This window comes from Seriola dumerili, unplaced genomic scaffold, assembly GCF_002260705.1.
Source record: "Seriola dumerili isolate Sdu_G_001 unplaced genomic scaffold, Sdu_1.0 BDQW01000002.1, whole genome shotgun sequence".
Classification (NCBI taxonomy): domain Eukaryota; kingdom Metazoa; phylum Chordata; class Actinopteri; order Carangiformes; family Carangidae; genus Seriola; species Seriola dumerili.
Window position 1 is genome coordinate 8183096 of NW_019174257.1, and position 20049 is coordinate 8203144.

Below are 20049 nucleotides of genomic sequence, written 5' to 3' on the forward strand. Positions count from 1 at the left end.
ACATTTTTACTAGTATGTGTCCCTCTGTTGCCACAATGAGCTTCAAAGTGTCTGACTCATGTAGTGTCCTCCGTAATCCTTCTGGGACTTTGTGGGTGTTTAACAACATAGTGAGGAGTTTAAATTTTACAATTACACCTACACTTAAAGACTATTTTTTTGGCTAAACGTCCTTAAATTTGACTGTTTTGAGGCTAAAATGAAATATACATATATAATAGCATAATACACACTAGAAGTGCAAACAAAGCTTTGCAACAACATTTACACCATAATGTAGGAGGAGAAATTTTACAGAAAAAATTACATTAATAGATAAACTGTGAGTTTTTGTGATCTTTGAATTACTAATAATGATTGACCTTTTTTTCATCACCTTCAAAGTTTCATACAATAAATTAAACAATCGTATATGCCACTAAATAGTTTGTCCCATTACATAAAGTGCGTTTTTAATTTTTTTTTATTTAGTGCTTGTAGCAGCAGACCATGTCCCCCTGTATATCCAAGAATGCTTCTTGAAATTCCCAAGAGTATCTTGAAGAGTGAATGTCTAAAGTTCATCAGACAGCATGCTTTCTTTTCAAGTGTACAGTAACTTTAAATTTAAGTTTCAGCTATTCCACATGTAGGCTTTTGAATTGTTCTTCTGTTTCAATTTAAGTCATTTATTAACTGTGTCCCTGGTGACATATGCCTAAAAGGTATTTCAGACCCTGTCTGGGCCAGTTTTGACAAATACCTCAGTGGTTTATTGGTTCATAACCAAGGTGATACTTCTGGGAGACAAAAGGCGGCACGAACACGAGAGGTGCTAAGGCAAAGGTTCACTCCAGGCAGCAGAGCTATTTTTCTTACACTCAGCTGTCACGCCTGGATACCAATACTTACAGTAACCTATAGCAACATTACTGTGTAAACCTGAGTCAGCCATGTTGATTGTTGTCAGCACTTGTCATAGGAGTGAAACCCAGACACATGGACACTTAGACACTGCAGTCAGTGAGGAGAAAGAGGTGTGATTCATCCTGACAAGTGATTTCCAATTTCCAGGTTCTCTATAGCACCGAATAAAACAATGATCTGTCTCTTATATGTCACTTTGAATGTGTAAGGATTCATCCATCTCCACATTTGTCCATTCATTCAGATGCATAGTAAAGTCATCTAGTGTGCAAAACACCAGTGGGATCAACCCAAGGGTGGATTGATATATTGTGGTGAATGTGCAGTGTAATCTATTTTTTCTGCAGCATTGATACACATTGATACACGTTCTTATACAACTGATTCATATCTTTCCTTTCCTCCTTCACCTGTTATTTTTTAGCAGTTTTCTCAGACACGGTTTTAGCAATAACACAATAGTCTCCTGTGTTTATGTTGCGGTTGCATTGTATCCACTCTTTCCATTCAGTTGTGGTTTGTTTTTTCAAAATGCGTGCAAGTTTAATCTCATCAGGAGTAAATGAGTCAAACAGTAACATTTGCATTACTTAATTGAAAACAGTGAGTCATCAGGGACTTACAGATACCTAAACAATGTGACTAAAATGAGTTACTAATTTAATAATGACAGCTAGTGATCACAGTTCGTAGTTGTGTCATCTCTCCTACACCCGCTGTCCATATTTGGTCACAGGGGCAAACAAGCTTCGAACCAGGTCTCTACTGCCATGTCATGACATCACCAGAGAAATTGCTTTTTATGTGGGAGAACTAGAGCGTGGCAGCTGGGCTTTCCAAGAGTCCAAACACAAAAAACACAAAAAGTCCTCCAATTAGCGAAGCAGTATAAACCAAGGCAGAATCAAAACGTCAGAAATGGGGGTGGGATCAGGTGGTCATCGCACAGAGTAAACATTGAGGTAAACATTTGTTTGAGGGGAGTAATGAGTCAAATCAAGCTGTGGGGTCTGTTCCGACAGTGAAATTCTCTGCATTATCTGGGTAAGATTGCTGAGCAAAAGCTGAAACTCCCCCAAATCTGGAGGAGTATGTGCATAAGCTGTGCAGGGTTTTACTCAGCAAAGTTATTTAGTTAACTTTGTAAACCTGTTTCTTGGAAAAGGCCCATGCTTTGATTATGCTCTACACAATATACACTTTCGTACTTGCTAATGGTTTATCTTTGATTCTGAGCTTGCATGAGTCATCTTGTATTGAGGTGAATCTTCAACTGTTGCTTGGACTCTCAAAAGCTTCTGTTGCACTCAGTGAACTCTTGTCTCTATTGGAATAATGCCACATATTGTATACTGCGTGGCTGGGATGTGTGGCTGAAGCTCAGAGGCATATTCGTAGAAGCTTCTTTAGTTGTTGTGAACTTTGTGGGCCAGCGGTGATACGCATACACTGTCTGAAGAGTGAAAATGGGATGTTTTGGCTAGTTGGCTGACACTTTTGCAACCAGTCTGGCTGACATGTTTGGGCACCTCAAGAGAACCTCTCACTGCTCTTGTGGGAGGTCTCAGAAAAGGTTTTGATAAACCTTAGACACGCTACTATGTGAAAGTAGCGTGTTGCTTTGTGTTGCCTGCTAGAGGCTAAGCAAACCATGCCAGATGCGGTAGTGTGGAATCACAAACACATGTATATCCTCAGAGAAATATGTGTTAGCGTGTCACAGTTCACTAACTCTTGAATTTACATTTATTAGAAGTCAAGAGTCCCTTTGCAGGCAACATGTCAGAGATTATTAGAATTTATTTACAGGAAAACAAATGAAAGTAGCCACTTTGAAACGTGTTCGGAGGTGCATTAGCAGGTACAGGTATACTGTGTATGACCCCATATTATTCAGCTTAACGTTCAGATCAAGATGACTATAAGCCTTTTTTTGTCTATGGATGTAAACATGTGTAAAAGCAGTCTGTCTACCAGTACTACTAAAACTACAACTTTAATCCTGTAAGAGGATTAGCCCGATGACTTCATCATAGATCTCTGCACTATGCATCTTCAAATGCCACTCTTTGATGAAGCATTACATGCTGCTGTCTGATATTATGACTATGTTATACACAGTTTTTAAATCAAGAGATATAACTCAATGAGTTTTATAAATACAAAATTGAAGTGGCCCTTAATGATAATATAGAGATGTACGCATCCCTTCTACAGCTATTTGTAAGAGCCAATGATCTGTCTTTGTAACAAACCTGTTTCCTGTAGCAGTTGATGTGTTTGTGTGGTAATGTGTTTGGCCGTTTCTACAGATATGAGGCAACTTAATTTAATTCACGACATATCAAATTGTCGGTTAGTACTGCAATCTGAAGCAGTTTTTATGTTGTGGTTTTGGCATGCCTGCAGCTCACTGGGGTCACGGGGGAGTCAAGTCTATGCTACAAGACTAAGAGGTTACTTAACATGTGACAACCTGCTTCAGCAGGAGAGGAAAGGGAAGCCTCCTGCAATGGTATGCATCCCTGCATGTCTGCATTTTGCAGTTTCTTCCCTTGGTGTCTCTGTTTTGAACCCACTGAGGTGAGAAGAAAGTTCATGCAATGAACAATTTAAATATTTTTAAATGTATGGTCCTTATATCCCTACAGAAGGTTAGGGTGAAGTTCTAACCTTGAGATTCACACAAAGTTTTTGTATCATTTAAATGCATAAACACACTCAATGCAGGCCAATACAAACAGATATATTATGTAAGAACCCCATTTCTGTTGTCTAGACACTGGTGGTGATGGTGAAAGGAGAGCATTTAGATGGTGGAGCCTCCTTCTTGGCTGAATCTTCTGAGACAATCTCCAGATAATGGTGGTGATAGAGTAGTGGTGAGTGAGGAGGAGGTGAGTTTTGCAACACTCCGTCTGAAAGAAAGAATCACAGGTTGAGCAAAGATACTTAAAGCATCGATTCAGTGTTCAGAGAAATATGCTCATTAGTTTTATTGCAGAGTTACATGAGAAGATTTATGCCACTCTCATGTCTGTACGCTAAATATGAAGCTACAGCCAGTATCTAATTAGCTTAGCACAAAGACTGGAAACGGGGAAACAGCTGGTCTGGCTCTGTCCACAGAATAAAAAAAATCCACCTACCAGCAGATTTAAAGCTCACTAACTAACATGCCATATCTTGTTTGTTTAATTCGTACAAAAATGAAGGTTTTATAGGAGCAACCAGCAGACCTTCTAGTCTTGTAAATTAATAAAATGCAATGCAAAAACTGTAATATTTTATGTTATTTTATTATTCATTGTTATTCTGGACAACATGTATATTAGAGTAGTTCTCATCATATTCTGTACACAGTTTAAATAGTAACCATCCATAACAAACTCAAAACGACGACAATGATGATGATGATGATGATGTTGACCACTGTGCTGAGTCAAGGATGTGTTGGCTAAGTCACATCACACTGAGAAAACCAACCACCCACGGTTTCCTTTTTGTTTATTTCCATGACTTTCTCACACTTTCACAATATAAAATACGCATAAATGGATGAACTCTTCTCTGGTGACGCTTTACTGATGATGTTAAAATACCAGAGGCTCATGAATGTTTTTTCCAGACACAACATGAACCTCCGAGCACACTCGCTTAGGAAGCAAGGGTAGATAATGTCAGACCAGACAGCTGGAAGATGTGTTTACACGAAACCTTTCCACATTCAGAGTGCTGTGGCCTCTTAAGTTTTAAGAGTCCCTGTTCTATATAACTCTTTAAAGGTTTTTTTTTTTTTTTTTTGGCAAAAAAAACTTTAAGTATACATGTATTTAAATATTCACACTGAGGGATGTCACTTTGTATGAACCCTGCATTTATTAATAACGTGTACAGATCTATCCAATCAAATACAACAAAAAGTCTATGAATTAAAATTTTTTACAAGTACATACAGCATGTAATATTTCCTAACTTTACAAAATAAAACACTGTAATTATAGTTAGTTATGGGGCATGGGTCCAAGCAGTTAGCTGGTTTGGCTTTTGTTTGGGTGGCAGTGAGGGGATTTGTTTTATATTTTTAGACATAAATGCTGTATCTCTTCACCTTACTGTAACCCACACCCATATGTGAGAGCACCTAGACCTGGGACACTGAGATTTGTTTACCAACCAGGATGTAAAATTTCTCCTTTAATGCACCACCCTCAAACACTAGTGAACTAGTGGAGATGTTATGGTTTTTGTATTTGTAGAAGACCAAACAAATATCTTGTCTGATGTTGTAGATTGTCTTTCATAGGTTCTCTATCCAGCTCTCCGAAACAGCTTCCTTTTTTCCACAGCAGCCAAACTCTTTGTTTACTCTACATCGTTTTCCTCTTCGTCTTCCAAGCCAGGCAGCTCTTTCTCGGGCAACAGGCCGTAGCTGTTGAGGAAAGCCTCCACATCAGTGGCGAAGAACTCCTCGTTTAGGTGCTGTGTGCAGGCCAGGAAATTCCCAAGTAGTTCTCCAGCCTTGTATACCAGCAGCGTAGGCAAAACTTCATCTGAGAACCGCTCGGCAGCTCCGGATGAAACTGCATCAATCCTGCAGAACTTTACGGTGGGGTACTCAGTGGCCAGGCAGTCAAGGCAGTTGTTGAGCTCCTCACAACCTTTGACCCCAACCTTGTAGATGTGGACAACCACCACCGTGCTGTGATGCTCCTTCTCAATGACTTCAAGGAAGGCCTCTCCACTGTCCAGGTCATGCACACCTTCAAACCTGGGCCCAAAGCTGAGCTTATCATGCATCTCCTGCATGCACCTCCGTCTGTACTTCTTCAGACATCCCTCGTCCTCCTCCTTCAGCAGTTCGTACTCTTGGACACTCATCTGAAAAATAAAAAGATGTTAGACCAACAATTACCATCCTGACTGGTGATGGAATTACAATACTTGTTATTTCTAAGGATAATGAAGAAGCTCTGATTGCCAACAAGACACTTTTTGTGACTGAATCTGTTTTAACTTACACTGGAGATCCATTTCTCATAAACACAAACATAGGTGTTTCATAATGATGTTTGCTGCCCATCAAAGTAAAAGAAAGTAAAAGTCTGCCATCTTTGCTGTAAGCTTTGGGTTCTACCTTGCGGTTAAGGTTTGCTCTGGAGTCATCTTTTGGTTTGTTAGGGGATGACATCTGTCTGAGAAGTTCCTTTTTTGCAAGTGGCAGGTTTTCCTGGTCCATACTTTCCAGCTTAAACCTCCTCCAGTCATTGATGACTCCTTTTGGACCTATGTAGAAGAAACATAGCATTCTGTATTCAGTAACTGAAGGATAGTGACTAGTGTATCTCCAGCTAGCCAACTCTGTCGCCTCTTTAACATCCCTTCTTAACATTTACTTTTATTGGAGAACCTTTTCTTAAATTGTAACTATTTTTCTATCCTGTTTTGGTTTTATTTTCATATGCTCTTTACTTTTTAGATCCTTCTTGTAATTTACTTATTTTTGCATTTTGTATGTGGTTTATTCAATTTTAATAACTTAAGACATTATTATTATCATTACAGTTCATATCTTGAATTATTTAGTAAGACAGTGTAAAGGCTGATACAGGCAAGAAAAAAGGAAAACAATAAAACATTTCTGGAAGCAGACACTATTCAATCCTACTCCAGCAGAAGTTACTTAGTTGTGGCTTCATGAAGCAGCATCCTCAAACTTTACTCTCAAATAACCAATGATATGTGAGATTTCAAGACTGGTTTACTACTTTGTTAAATGACAGTGTGCCACTATGAGTCATTGGTGGATACTGTATCCTGTTTTAATGTGGGGATCAAAGCTTCATCTCAACCTTCTAGGAAGTTCTGTAATTGCACCAGTGCTGTCTAAGAAAAAGAAGATTAAAGCATCAGTTAAACTGCCAAAGCTCTACAGATCTGTCCTCCACTCTGCCTTGGTCTTACTGCTATCTGTTCACAGCCAACTGCTCTGTGAACGATGCTTTTGCCCTCATAAAAATACCATTTTGTAAAGAAATTAATTAAACAGATAAACATGTTACTGTGTCATATTTGAAAGCACCGCTTCTACTCACCTGTGTGGGTTACGGTCTCTTCCAAATCGATCACTTTGGCAGACATTTTCTTCTGGTTAGCTACCTGTGGGACACAAAATTGAGAATGAGTTGAAAGAGGTCATTCATACGAATGTGCACAGTGGGCGCTGCTGATATCAGAATGAATAATTAATTTGAACGTGAACACTCAAGTGTTAATGACCTGCAACACGTGTATGTTTTCAATGTTCTCAATTAGACAAGTGTACAGCAACAGATTTAAAATCTTTGCACTGTGACAGAGATCCTGGATACCGAGTGACTCCATGACATTTAATTAAATTAATGGTCTAAGAGGATTACTGCACAGCAACAGGTCTGTCTTGCTGTGACCACTCAGGGTTACCGTTTTAAGATGGAAAAAGTGGCAACTAAACTATGAAAACCATATTATGAAGGGCGATTTCATCTACTAAATTGTAAATGTTCCTGCATATATTTATATATAGAAAATGTACACTGTATTTGCTTTAGAGGTAGAATATTTTGGTCTCACACTGCTTTGTAATGTGTGACACATACAGAGCCAATAGCTCATTGGATTAAATGGCACATCCCAGTGTCTCAGTTAGTGTAGTCTTCCTTCCTGCGTACACGCTGCTGATCTGGTCTGATGATCTTTGTGGCCACCTCTAACCCCCTAATCCACAAGTGGCGTTTTGCCATGATTAGTTGTACTATGAGCAAATGTAGTCGCATATACGTTTTAGTTCTTTATGTGTCTGTGTGTGAGTGAGAGACAGACAATAAACTGTTGTAAACAGCTGACTTTCAATTAGACACAGACCCATGACTAATATCAGCACCAAAAGAAAGAATTCTTTGTTCTTATTCTTTGCAGAAGCCTTTGCTTCAAGATAAGAAAGACATAGCACAAAATTCGTAAAACCTTTATTTAATACTTAATGCTGTAACATTGTGTAAATGAAAATACACGCATGAAAAATCAAGATGGCCCCCAAAATCGATCTCAAATATATGTCTTATCTTCTTAGATCTCTCATCTATCTCCTTACAACTCTTATTACAGCCACTCAAAACTGATTCCTATTTTTCTGTACATTTATAAACAAGTTTTAGCTGATTTCTCTCCATTGTTTTCAGAAAATAAGAGAAGTCAATGTAGTTTTTCTTACCTCACACAGTCACAGTAAAGTCCTCCCTTTGTGTCAGTAGTTAACCTTGCTCTGGTCCAAACTCGATCACTTCACTGTGCTATCTGTTGCTGGATGGTGTGTGTTTTTGTGTGCATGCGTGTGTCTTTTCCAGCCAATGAGCTTGGTCTAATGGAGATTTCAAAAAAGACCCTATAGACCAAACAGAAATAGAGCAGAGATCCTAAGAGGATTTCACTTCAGGAATTAGAAGCCTCTACTTGATAAAGGCCTGACAACACACAATGAAGAGCAATAGAGAAAGATAAAAAGAGAAAGAGAGAGAGAGAGAACAGAATATTTCTTTTTTTTCAAAACTTTGAAAAGTTTCTCTTTTTTTTTTTACCAGAGATGTAATACATCACTTGATTGGGCAGTCGATAAGAGCCTTGTGTATTCAAAAGTAGTACACAAGAGCTATTGTGTTGCATTTCACTATCATAAACAGCATGTTAAGAGTTAACTTAAGCAAGGGCACTAAATCCCCGCGAGATGAACTTTCAAATAAAATGATCTTGTCTGGAATTCAAAGTTCTTCCAGGCATAGAGCTTCACACGAAAATGAACACATGATGGGAATCTTTCAAAACACAAAACACCGCTAGCTACGGGTGGGGAATATCTAGTGATTCTTTATCATGTGCCTCTTTATTATTTTTGATACAAAAATCACACTGTAGAATCTTCTCACTTCTTAAAGTATGATTTTCTCTTTCACAAATAGCTTTAAAGTTAAGTTAAAACATTTTTATAGTCACAAAGACAGAAAAAGTTTTGTGAGTCTAAAGGAATGCATTTCAACTAATACAGATAAAAAGTAGAACGTAGGAGCATCTGTATATCCTGTCAAGGTTTAATGAGTTTTTACTATGTTGTTGTAAGAACACACACATATAATAATAAAGGTTCTCTGTGGTTTGGCACTTAAATGAATCAAGTTATGGAGGAATTAAGGGTCAAAAGGTTGAACGGATATAGAAAAGTTGTAATTCTTGTTATAGTTTGTAATTAGATGTCTGAGATTTACTTAAGTAAAAGTACCAATGCCACAATGTGCAAATACCCAACTGCAAGTAAAAGTTCTGCATCCAAAATCTTACTTATCATAGCAAAATGTAGTATCAGTGTTATAGAGTGACAGAGTGTCTCTCTACAGAGTGTCATATTTGTCATAAATATATTGCGGTATTGTTTAAGCAGCATTTTAATGATGTCAAGGTGGAGCTGTTGATTAGTTTAATAAAATTTAATAAGAATCTTGATCTCAAAAGTAAATGTAACTGTGAAATAAATGCAGTGGACTATTAAGGACAGCATTTTCCTGTTGAATTGTTGTGGATTAGAAGTATCTAGTATCAGAATATGGAAATAAAAACAGTAGTAAATTTGAACATCTCTGCAAAAGTAGGGTGATTCATTATGCAGATGCAGGACTGTCTATAAGGCAGACAACTGGAAGAATGCACTGAGTGGCAGCACAGCTTCATATTCTGCTGTGACAGTGGGTATTAATTACAGAAATGTCTAAAGCTTCACCTTAGAACATGTATTCAGCCAATAAATTGAAGTTGGTGTGTTTCCTTAAGCTGCAGTGTGAAAAGAAACACCTCAGTCACTCCTAATTCTTTGTCTTTCCTGGCATGCCTTATTGTAAGCTGTCCTTTAGCTGTGTGCTGAATCACTACAGAGCAAATAGGAAGGGTTAATGCATTCCACACCCACACAATATTTTCTGGGACAGCTCATGCAACTGCGTTTGACTTCTGTCCTTCGTCTCTGTGTCTGCGTCCTGCATTTATTGGCTTAAAGGATTAGTGGACTTTTTTATTCAGGCACACAGAGTATACATGTCAGGTGGGGTTTCATTATTCTCAGTCTCTCAATAAGCATAGGTTACTTAAAATGGGATTCGGCAGATTATTTAGCACCTTCTGTTCTAAAATCGTCGGTCAGCAACAGCTTAGAGTCCAATATTAGCCTTGCTATCCATCTAAGCATCTATTTATCTATCCATAAGAAGTCTGAAATAACAAAAAGAACTGATGTATTTCTAGCATTTTTTGGGCCAAAAAACAATGTTTTATGACCCAGAGGGAAAATTTCTTAAAAACTTTAAAGCATAAGGGAAATATGTGAATATTTGCATGGGAGGGGCATTTCAGAGTATTTATGGGTGCACAGGATTGTTCCCCTGTGCTTCATTCAGAGTTGCCCTGTCACATGATTATGGCTCATTGGCTCACCTCCCTTGGCTGGATAATAGGGTGACACCAGGTCAGCTCTCTCACACCTTTTTTAAACACTAGAGGTCAGCCTTCTGCCTTCATTATTTGGTTTTCACATGTATTGTAACTTAAAGCAAGACACGGCAGGCAAAAACATTTTCATGCACTGGTTAATTTTGAGATTTCGGGCTATTTCGCTTCCATGACATGTCTACTTTCAGACTAGTGGAAAGAAAATGTCATTTAGAAGTTTATTTTACTACACTTTGTCTCTTTGGGTCTGCAGATTTCTCTTAAATTCACCAAAGGTTAGCGTTCTAACGCAACATGCAGCATCATAATCGGTGTCTGCACCATGTCATCACAGGTATTGTTGTAAAGCTCTCCCTCTCTCTCCTGAACAAAGATATGAGATCCATACATGGTCAATTCCTTTAATACTGTGTTTGTAACTAATGGTTTCCAATAAAAGCTGTTTTCTTAAAATTTGTTTTTTCTCACGCCAGAAATCTCCATTCCAGTAGAACTTTCATACACCAAACTTTTCAGTTTCATCCCTATCTGTATTCTGATGATTTTTACTAAAGAGTTTGTTTTCATATGATTCATAGCCTAATTTATATAACATCTAATTTCTGAAAATATGGCACTGACCTCTCTCTCCTGGTTGAGGAAGAGAGAAGGTTGGCAGCCAAGCACACTGGATGAGGGACAGGCCGGTGGTACTCCATCCACAGAAGTTGTTTGGACCATGAGTTCTGGGAGGAAAAGCAGCACAGCGCTGTCTCCAACTCCTGGTTCAACCACTCAGATTTGCTGTTGGTCGGGGAGTGAAGGCTGAAGGACAAGCTAACAGAAGAAGATCCCTCAGGGCTGCAAAACTCCTTCCAGGACACAGAGCCAGAGACTATGTCTCTCGGGTGGCCATGTGGGCGGAAAACATGTTGCAACATGAATTCAGCAATTTCTTTAGCAGATGGTAATTCAGTAATGACAGGAAGTGTGCTAACATGGAGAATCAACCTATAAGGATGACGTCAGATGGTGACAAACCGGTGACAAAGTCAAGGGAGATGTTAGACTACGATGATGCGGGACGGGCAGTGGCCCCATGGAGCCCAGCAGGAGCTTGGTGGGTGACCTTGTGTTAGAAACAGACAGGGCAGGCAACCACAAACTCCCTGACCTTAACCCCTCGGTGGACCACCACAAGCACAAACATATGTGGGACAGGGAGCAATCCTGACAGGGGAACCTGAGAGTAAATATTAGCAGGAACAAAGAGGGAACAGGGGAAGTGGCGTGAGAAGATTTTACCCAGGTGACTGTCCTTACTGCAGGACAAAGGGATTATTCTGTCTGGTTCTCCAGGGATCTCTTCAGACTGGAACTGCCAGGAGAGGGTGTTAGACTTGACATTTTTTGAACCCAGACAAGAGGAGAGAGTAAAGTTAGACCGGTTGAAGAGCAGGGCCGATCTAACCTGACGGGAGTTCAGACACTTGGCAGTGTGGATTTCCTCTCAGTATTTCCACTCCTCAGAGGCCTCTTTGACAGCTAGTAGTTTGCAGTAACCATTGTTGACCAAAGTTTCTGGTCCACCTCAGAGTGCTGAGAAAGAAAAGCCCGCACCCCACATCAGAGGCGTGGACCTTGTCCATGGACAGGTGACTGGGGATAGGGATGGTGAGGATGGGTGTTGAACTTGAATGGGGGTTGGTTGGTTGTGGTCCACGATGGTGCTGTAGCCCTTTAAAAGCTGGCAAACCCTAGGAAATGCTGGGGCTGCTGGTGGGACCCAGGGGTAAGCTCAGGAGAAACCACATACCCCAAAGAGGTAGTCTGGGCCTTGATGAAAAGCTCTTTAAAATCCAGGTACTCTGAGGGGATGTTAGGTCAGGACAGTCTGAAGTTTTCTGAGTTCGAGTGTGACAATGTAGACTTCAGAACAGACAGCATGACAACATTGGCTCCATCCCAGAAGAGCACATGTGGCACATATAGCACATATATTTATGTAATAATTTTTTATTTCACCAAAAATCTGTTTCTGTGCAGAATTTATTATTTTCCTTGTATATATTTCTTTTAATGTGTAATTCTTTTGGGGAGCTTTTATTTAATTCATTGTATTCTTGTTGTTAGAACTTTGACATCTTGGCTGTGTCACTTCCTGTAGATTCGTGCTGTTCTCCTCATTTGCTGTCATGCTCTGCTGAGGAGAGGTTAGACCATGAGGAGTGGCTGTACTGCTATTACTATGGTACACCCAGATACATGAGCTCCCGCTGTTAATTTGTTTTGTACTGATCATTTAGTTGTCTTTATAAATGTATATGTGTATTTTTTTACATGTATGTTCATATTTTCATAGTATTTCATAAAATTGCTGCTAGTGGGTGACAGGATAACCTTTATGGGGATACTATAATTGTAACTATACGATCAAAATGTGAAGTATTTTGTTTATTGATGTAAGATAGAGAGTGGTAAATGTAATTGGTAGAGTTACACTCATTCGCCATCAGGCTTCATTGAGGAAAGGTGTGCATGTAGAAACCTGGTCATGAGAGGTTGCTGTACTGATATTATTTATGTTACACACAGAACCCTGGGAGAATAAATCCTCACTTCAGCCTTTATTATAAACCAACACGGAGTGTGTGGCAAGATGGAGTGTCAGGCCAGGCCGGCTACACCTACACAGCCAAGGGTAAGGAGAAAATGAGGTGAGTCAGTGAAAGTCAATGGTCTCATGTTGGTTTACTGACATTGTGCAGTGTGTCAAGGCACATAGGAGATGTCCGTCAAGTCCATACTGGCCAGATTGTGCTGTCATGGCTCAGACCGCACAGAGCTCAAATGCACGACTCAGAGACACTGATAAAAGGTTCACCTTTCACCACCTTTAGTAAAAGGTAATGCAGGCAAGGGCAGGTAAGGGTTTATTGAGGGGCGAAGTCACTAGACAGTCAGTGGTCGGTAACAGGCAGGCAGAAAGGCAAAAAGGCAAAAGGGAACAAGCAAGAGATGAAATCCAAAAAAAAAAAGGAGGTGGAAAAAGGGGCAGGAAAAAAATTGCAGCTAAAACAAATGGGTACAGAAAAGGCTGGGAAGCTATGACTGGGATGGTACAACTGAATTGGTGGAGTGGTATATTTACTGGGGAACTAACAAGGGAATGGGCAACAGGTGAGCAGTGTGTGTGAGGGAATCAGGTGACTGGAAAAGCGGGAAGGGCTGAGGTTACTGCAGGGCAGATGGGAGTGGTAGGGTCTGAAATGACAAGACAGTTAGTGAAAATGGCAAAGGCAGGCAGAGAATGAATACAAATTTGACAGCTATCTACTGTGTGCTGTGGGTGTTTTATTTATATTTATTCATTTCATTTAGATCTGTAACCTCTGTGTTTTCACCCTGTCTGTTTATTTGTCAGTGGGATTATGCAAAAAGTACTAGAAAAATTTCCACCGAACTCGGTGGAGGGACGGGGCAGGGGCCAGGGAAGAACAAGTACCCATTATATTTCGGGATCATTTACCATATATTTGAATTTTTTCCTCAGAAGTCTGGTTTATGTTGCTTGACACTGGCCTCGATGGAAATCCATGCTCTCTGAGTGCCCTTCTACTTTTAGGATTGTATTTGAATGCAGGTGTCATTTTTCCATTAATAAGTGAGGACTAACAGAGGACACATAACACAAGAGCTTATTTAATACTTGCGAATAACGACTCAAAAATAACACTGGCTCACTTCATTCATAGTTGACTGAAAGTGTTGTTTTTGATGCTGTTGTTGCCTAAGAAAAAAAATGTATCCGCCAACTTTTTCTGTCAGACTGACACATATTTGAATTTAAAAAGCAAATTACTGGCTATTATTAGATGTTAGATCATATTGATTGGGATTTACCTAAGTCTTGTCAATACAGTAGATTTATGAGAAATTATTTAAAGATGCGAACTATAAAAGTAAAACTTCAGCTTTTATATGTGGGCCAATTATTTGCCTACACCTGACCTAGGGTCTATGTACTGTAGCTACTTGTATATTACACATCCTTTTAACTATATTTTCTTCTATATATTAATCTTATTTAATGCATATTTTATTAAGTTGATTTACTCCACTTCTTGAAACAACAAGGGTTTTATTCTTTTCTTGCATCACCACATGTGTACACGTGTTGTCATATACCTAAATATACAACCTACTGTTTGTTTTTTATTTTGAATCAAAGTCTGTTTTCTTAGTTTTCTTGGTAGGAAAAGGTATCATTCATAGTGATCTCTAAAATGAAAGAAAAGAACTGTTGAACTTCTAGACCCCCAACACCAGCATGTCTCTGTTTGGTTTATAAATATGCATTTACGTCTACCAGTATGTCCCCTTCACACGGGGCTGGTGAGCACAGAGAGTGACCATAATCTCAAAAAATGTGGTAAACAACTTAATCCAATCCAATCTAAATAGCACAAAGTATTTATACCTTAAGAACTCATTGGCTGTTAGGAGAGTTAGAAAACCAAGCACCATGAGAAACTTACAGTAAATTAGGTGGTTGCAGATGAGTGTGTGTGTGTGTGTGTGTGTGTGTGTGTGTGTATCTGTGGGTGCGTGCCCTCGTGCATTATCTTCCGTCTTTTTCTGTTATGAACTGTACACTCCATGACGTACTAATATGTGGAACTTAAAGTATCGAATTACGTCATTTCGGAGAACTTGCAATTACAACTACCCACGGCTTTCCATACATTCATGTTGAGGTTTCTGAATGGTTCTCTCTTCTCTTCATGAAGCTCAGATGAATCACACAGATAAACATCAACAATCAGACGTGGAATGTAAGCCTCCTGTAATACTGTGGTGCATATGTGGAATGATGTGTTATACACATGAGAGATACTCAGTGTATCTCCTAAGTGCTGTACTGTAGGTGAGTCTTTCCTTCTGCTTCATATCCTTCAGATGAGTCAGCCATGTGTGCATTCCTTAGATAAGCTGGTAGGCAATGGCTTGTTCTCAAGGATATTAATCACTGACTCAATGATGGTAACAAACGGAAATCCCAGGTAAAGTGGCCTGTTGTCCACCTCGATCTTATCAGACACCTGCTATTTCAGGAACAATGTCATTTTGCTCTTGACGGATAGGTTTCCTTCCAATGTTATATGTGTTATGGTTTGATGGCATCTGTCAGAGTGAAAAATGTTGACACTAAAAGAAGAAACCACTGCTGTTGCTTATTGCAACAAACTTCTTAAGCAGCGTGTTTATTTGAGCGTTTACTCCTGAAAAATGCATTCAGCATATATCTCTAGAGACTCTTCAGTGCTCATAGTTGCCATTTTGCTTGCCCCCCTCTCTAATACTCACACACACTACACCTTTCCACAGTTAATGACAAACATGCCTGATGTGTTTTGGTCTGTAAAAGGGAAAGCATTTACAGTTCTGTAATTTTCCTCTAGCCAGGCTCTGACTTAGAAGTGGTTTTCCTCCTGACATTTTAATCACCCTTGTGAACAGGAACTCAGAGTCTTCCAATGTTATGACAGCTGTAGGCTGTTACAGTGCTATGAGAGGCTGTCTGAAAGTCCAGCCTTGCTTTATTTGAGGCCCACTGCCAATGCATTTCTGCTCCTCTGACTCAGGAGTTTTCGCTTCCAGTTCATGAGGCAGAAATCATAATCTGAGGAAGACGTCCCGTCGTCAACTGGCTGAGTAATGATTTTGTGAATTCATAATGAGCAAACAAGTGTATATGACGCTGAAATGGCGTAAGACGTGACTATAAGGTGAATCCTACTAACTCCTGTCTGCTACAGGGGCCCCTTATTTTTGCCTTAGTTGAAGCTGAAAAACACCATCACAACCACAGAATAAAGGCCAATACATTTCAGAGTATGAATTATGTTTCTTTTACAAGCTTAGACATTGGATCCACTTTGACCAAATTTTACAAAAAATGTGCAACCACGTGCACTTTTACACAAGAGCAAAATCTGGCAGAGCTCTGAGCTCCGAGCTCCTCGGCGCCACAAATTGTTTTCTCCACATTCCTCACAGCTGTTCTTTGGTACGCTCATTTCTCTGCTATAGAAAATGTAAAATGTACATTTAGGGAGTTGGGAGTCGAGCTTTCTTAGGGGTCCATTTCAACTAACTGACTCCACATAGTGAGTGTATCACTTATACCCCAGGTAATTTTCTTCATGACTTAGAGGGAGACATTTTGGAGAATCTGTGGTAAACAGTGCTGTTGGTCATAACTAAGGTATTTATGTTGTTTTGCACGTTGAGGCACAGCTTGTAAAGTTTTAGAAGTGAAATTAGAAAAACAAATGAATTTTAGAAGAAAAAACAGAACAGAAAAACAAGAAAGGATCAAAAATCTATATGTAATCTTCTAAGTGTTATTTTCCAATATTTATAGCAGCACTAATAAAATTCCATTCCCCTCCATTGTATTGGGGTGGTGGAAAAAATTTCAGACAGGACATCCCAAAAACAGTAAACCAAGACTATCTGCATTGCTTGATACAACTCGAAGTTAAGGAGAACATATGAGTGAATCAGTCCTTTAAAACTCTGATGAACTTGATGAACTCAACACTTCCATACCTCACTCTCCACTGCCTAAAGCATCGAGTGCATGTTAACTCTTTGAAGGAAACAGATGGATTGAAAACAGTCTAAAAGGGATAAACTGACGCAGGTAATGGAGACAAGGGTGAATAAACAGCATAACAGACCCATATAATTTCACACACAGAAAATTATGTTTTTTTTTCTAACGCTATGTCTACATGCGTGTGTGTCTGCCTCAGCGTCTGCATGTGAGCTCTGGAAATGCACGGGCACTTGTTTGATCTTACAGAGACAATTTGAAAATAACCTTTTGTCTCTTCAGTGATTCATTGTGGGCACAAGTTTTTCTTTCCAAAATGCTCTCCCTGCGTGTGAAATTGCACGAATGACCTGGGTTCAAAGTCAAGGCAAAATGACAAAAGATCAAAACAACACAAATGCCCTTTCAGAAGGAATGACTGTGTTGGTTTTGTGAAGCAAAATCTTCCCCTTTTTCCCCATTAATACTATCCATTTTCTTCTAAATTTTAATCATGTCATCGCACACTATCATTTATGCACTACATTTCCAGTTAATGTATCACTGACATTGAATTTGCACAAGATGATTTGCGAGATCCCAGGTTATCTACAACTATTCCTGCACTGAGGGATGGAGCTAGGGTTTGATCTTATTGGTCTTTGAAGTCTTTTTTATTGTTATTTATATTTTACATTTTTTATATTTTTTATATATTCATAAACCGTTTGTCTTTGCAAGAGTAAATATTCTTAGAAGATACTTGAAGCATCAGGCACAGACAAATTCAAAAAGTGCAACAGAAGAGTCGTCTCAAGTTGTGACAGCACTACATTTAGGAAAAATTCCTCGTCACAAACTTTTACTAGATATACAGCTAAAACGATTAATTGATCAATTGATTGGTAAATCAACAGAAAATAAATCAGATAAAAACATGGATAACTTTGCTCCAATCTGAACCTTGAAACTATGTAATTAAACCCATATGAGTGACATGTACTCCAGACATTTCATGGCAACACCCACCACACAGGTTCTGAAGTTTCCCATGCAATCATCTTCAAATTCATCTTCATCATCACCATCATTCGTGACATTAAGAAATAAGGGAAATTCAGGGGACAGAGGATTTCACTGTTAAAAAAAATATGTGGTTCAATTGTTAAATAATCCCAAAAAGACCCCAGATTCACTCAATATGCAGGAGTGTGTGTGTGTGCGCGCGCGCGCGTGCCTGTTTAGGTCTGTTGTGCAACACCAGAGCTTGTCCAGCAGGTTGTGCGTAAGAGAGGGTGGAGGGAGGGAGTGACGAGGCGCCCCCCTCCCCCAAATCCTGCCTACTATCAGGGCCCATTCATAAATATTAGTCATCACACAGTTACGTTGGTGTATCTGTTGTCAACGGAGGGCCACTCATTCACTTTTTCAAGTTCAGAGGAAAAAAAGTGACGCACAATTACACTGTGTTTATCTGACCAGCCACTAGGAGGAGCTGCAGGAGAACAGAGAAAACCAGAGGAAATGCTGCAGGCACAGTCAGTCAGTGAGCAAAATGCGACAGATCTATGAGAGGATGATGATGGGAGGATTTTCAGTAGTCGCTAGATGGAATTTTTGGCCTTTAAAAGAAAAATGTGTGATATAATAAAATCATAAATATTATCTTATGTGTCAGTGATGAGAACATGACGAGGGAATAATTTTGGACATGCCACTTTTTGTTCAAATGTAAATAAAAGCTGAGAAATATTTTTTTACACAACGATGCCTCTTGTACATCATCTTATCTTCTGGGAGAAGCCTGTGTCATTTCCGGTTAAAAAAAAAAAAAAAAAAAAAAAAAAAAACCTTGCTGGTTGAATAAAAGTAACTTTAAGTCAAAATTTGCCAGGGGTATGAATAATTTCGGGCTTGTCGGTATATATACACACAATATAACAAAAAGTGTCGAAACAAGCATTTAAATTAATGATTTTTTCTTTTTGTTTATTTCAAGAAGTGATTTAAAAGATGTTACTGAATCTCCAAGCCTTACACAAAAAAAAAAAATCTTTATTATGAAAAACTTACTAAATTAGTTTAAAAAAAAAAAATTGTGGGAAAAAAAACTATGAGTTTGAGGCATCATCTTGAAACTGCTTATTTTGCTCATTTTGTGGAACCATAGAGCATCTTAATAAATGTATTTTTGCTTTAAAAATTAATGAAACAAGTAGTCAGTTGTCCAAAGAGATGTCAATCAATGCTTTGCAGATCAACCAATTTTCATTTCAATTTCGATTTCAATTTTCCTTTTTTTTTTTTTTTAATGTTTATGGATGGGTTGAGCTAATTGTTCATACAATATGAAACATTAAAATTGAATAAAAGGTACATACACTATTTACAAATATAAAAATGTACTGTGCACTGAATCAAATAATGAAATATAAAAGCATCACAGTAGTTTGAATTACAATAAATAAATAAATAAATAAATAAATAAATACAAAATATGGTTTCATAACTCATTGCATCTGTGCTTTGGAAATAAAGTTATTACAGTGTTTACAAATGACAACAGTTTCCCTAGCTACAACCTACATGTAACCTGATCAGGTCTTGGCTAAAACTCAAGTTAAATTAAAAACAAACCCGACAACACCACCCTGGGAATTCCCCCCAGGGAATACACAGTATGATTGAATACTAAATTGACTGCACAAGTAAGTTTCACAAAGATTTAACAGAGACGTGGTTTCAAGATAAAAAGAATTTTCTTTTTCCATTTAATCTCCTTCAGTGATGCAACGCTTAATACAATACAGTAGCAATAAAATAACATCAAACTGAAGATTGGTCAGGATCTAGGCTTCAGTGATCTTACAATAATTAAAAACTAAACTAAGAAGAGAACTATAAGAAAATCAATAGGGAGGTGGAGAGCTGGACTAAATCAGAAACATACAAAAGGTGTCACATTTCTAGGCCGGCATTAAAATAGAACAAACAAATCACCGTAAAATATAAAAAAGAGCACACAAGAAATAAAT

General features: G+C 38.7%; 1 protein-coding gene across 1 annotated transcript; it reads right to left on the bottom strand.

Annotated features, from left to right (window-relative positions):
* Nucleotides 1–4208: 4208 nt before the first annotated feature.
* LOC111219720 (phosducin-like) lies at nt 4209–8261 on the bottom strand. Its single transcript, XM_022742499.1, has 4 exons — nt 8159–8261; nt 7002–7065; nt 6044–6192; nt 4209–5787 (listed from the first exon to the last, which is right to left on the bottom strand). The coding sequence occupies exons 2-4, from the start codon at nt 7045–7047 to the stop codon at nt 5272–5274; spliced, it is 711 nt and encodes a 236-aa protein (XP_022598220.1). The 5' UTR covers nt 7048–7065; nt 8159–8261; the 3' UTR covers nt 4209–5271.
* Between the last annotated feature and the right edge of the window lie 11788 nt (nt 8262–20049).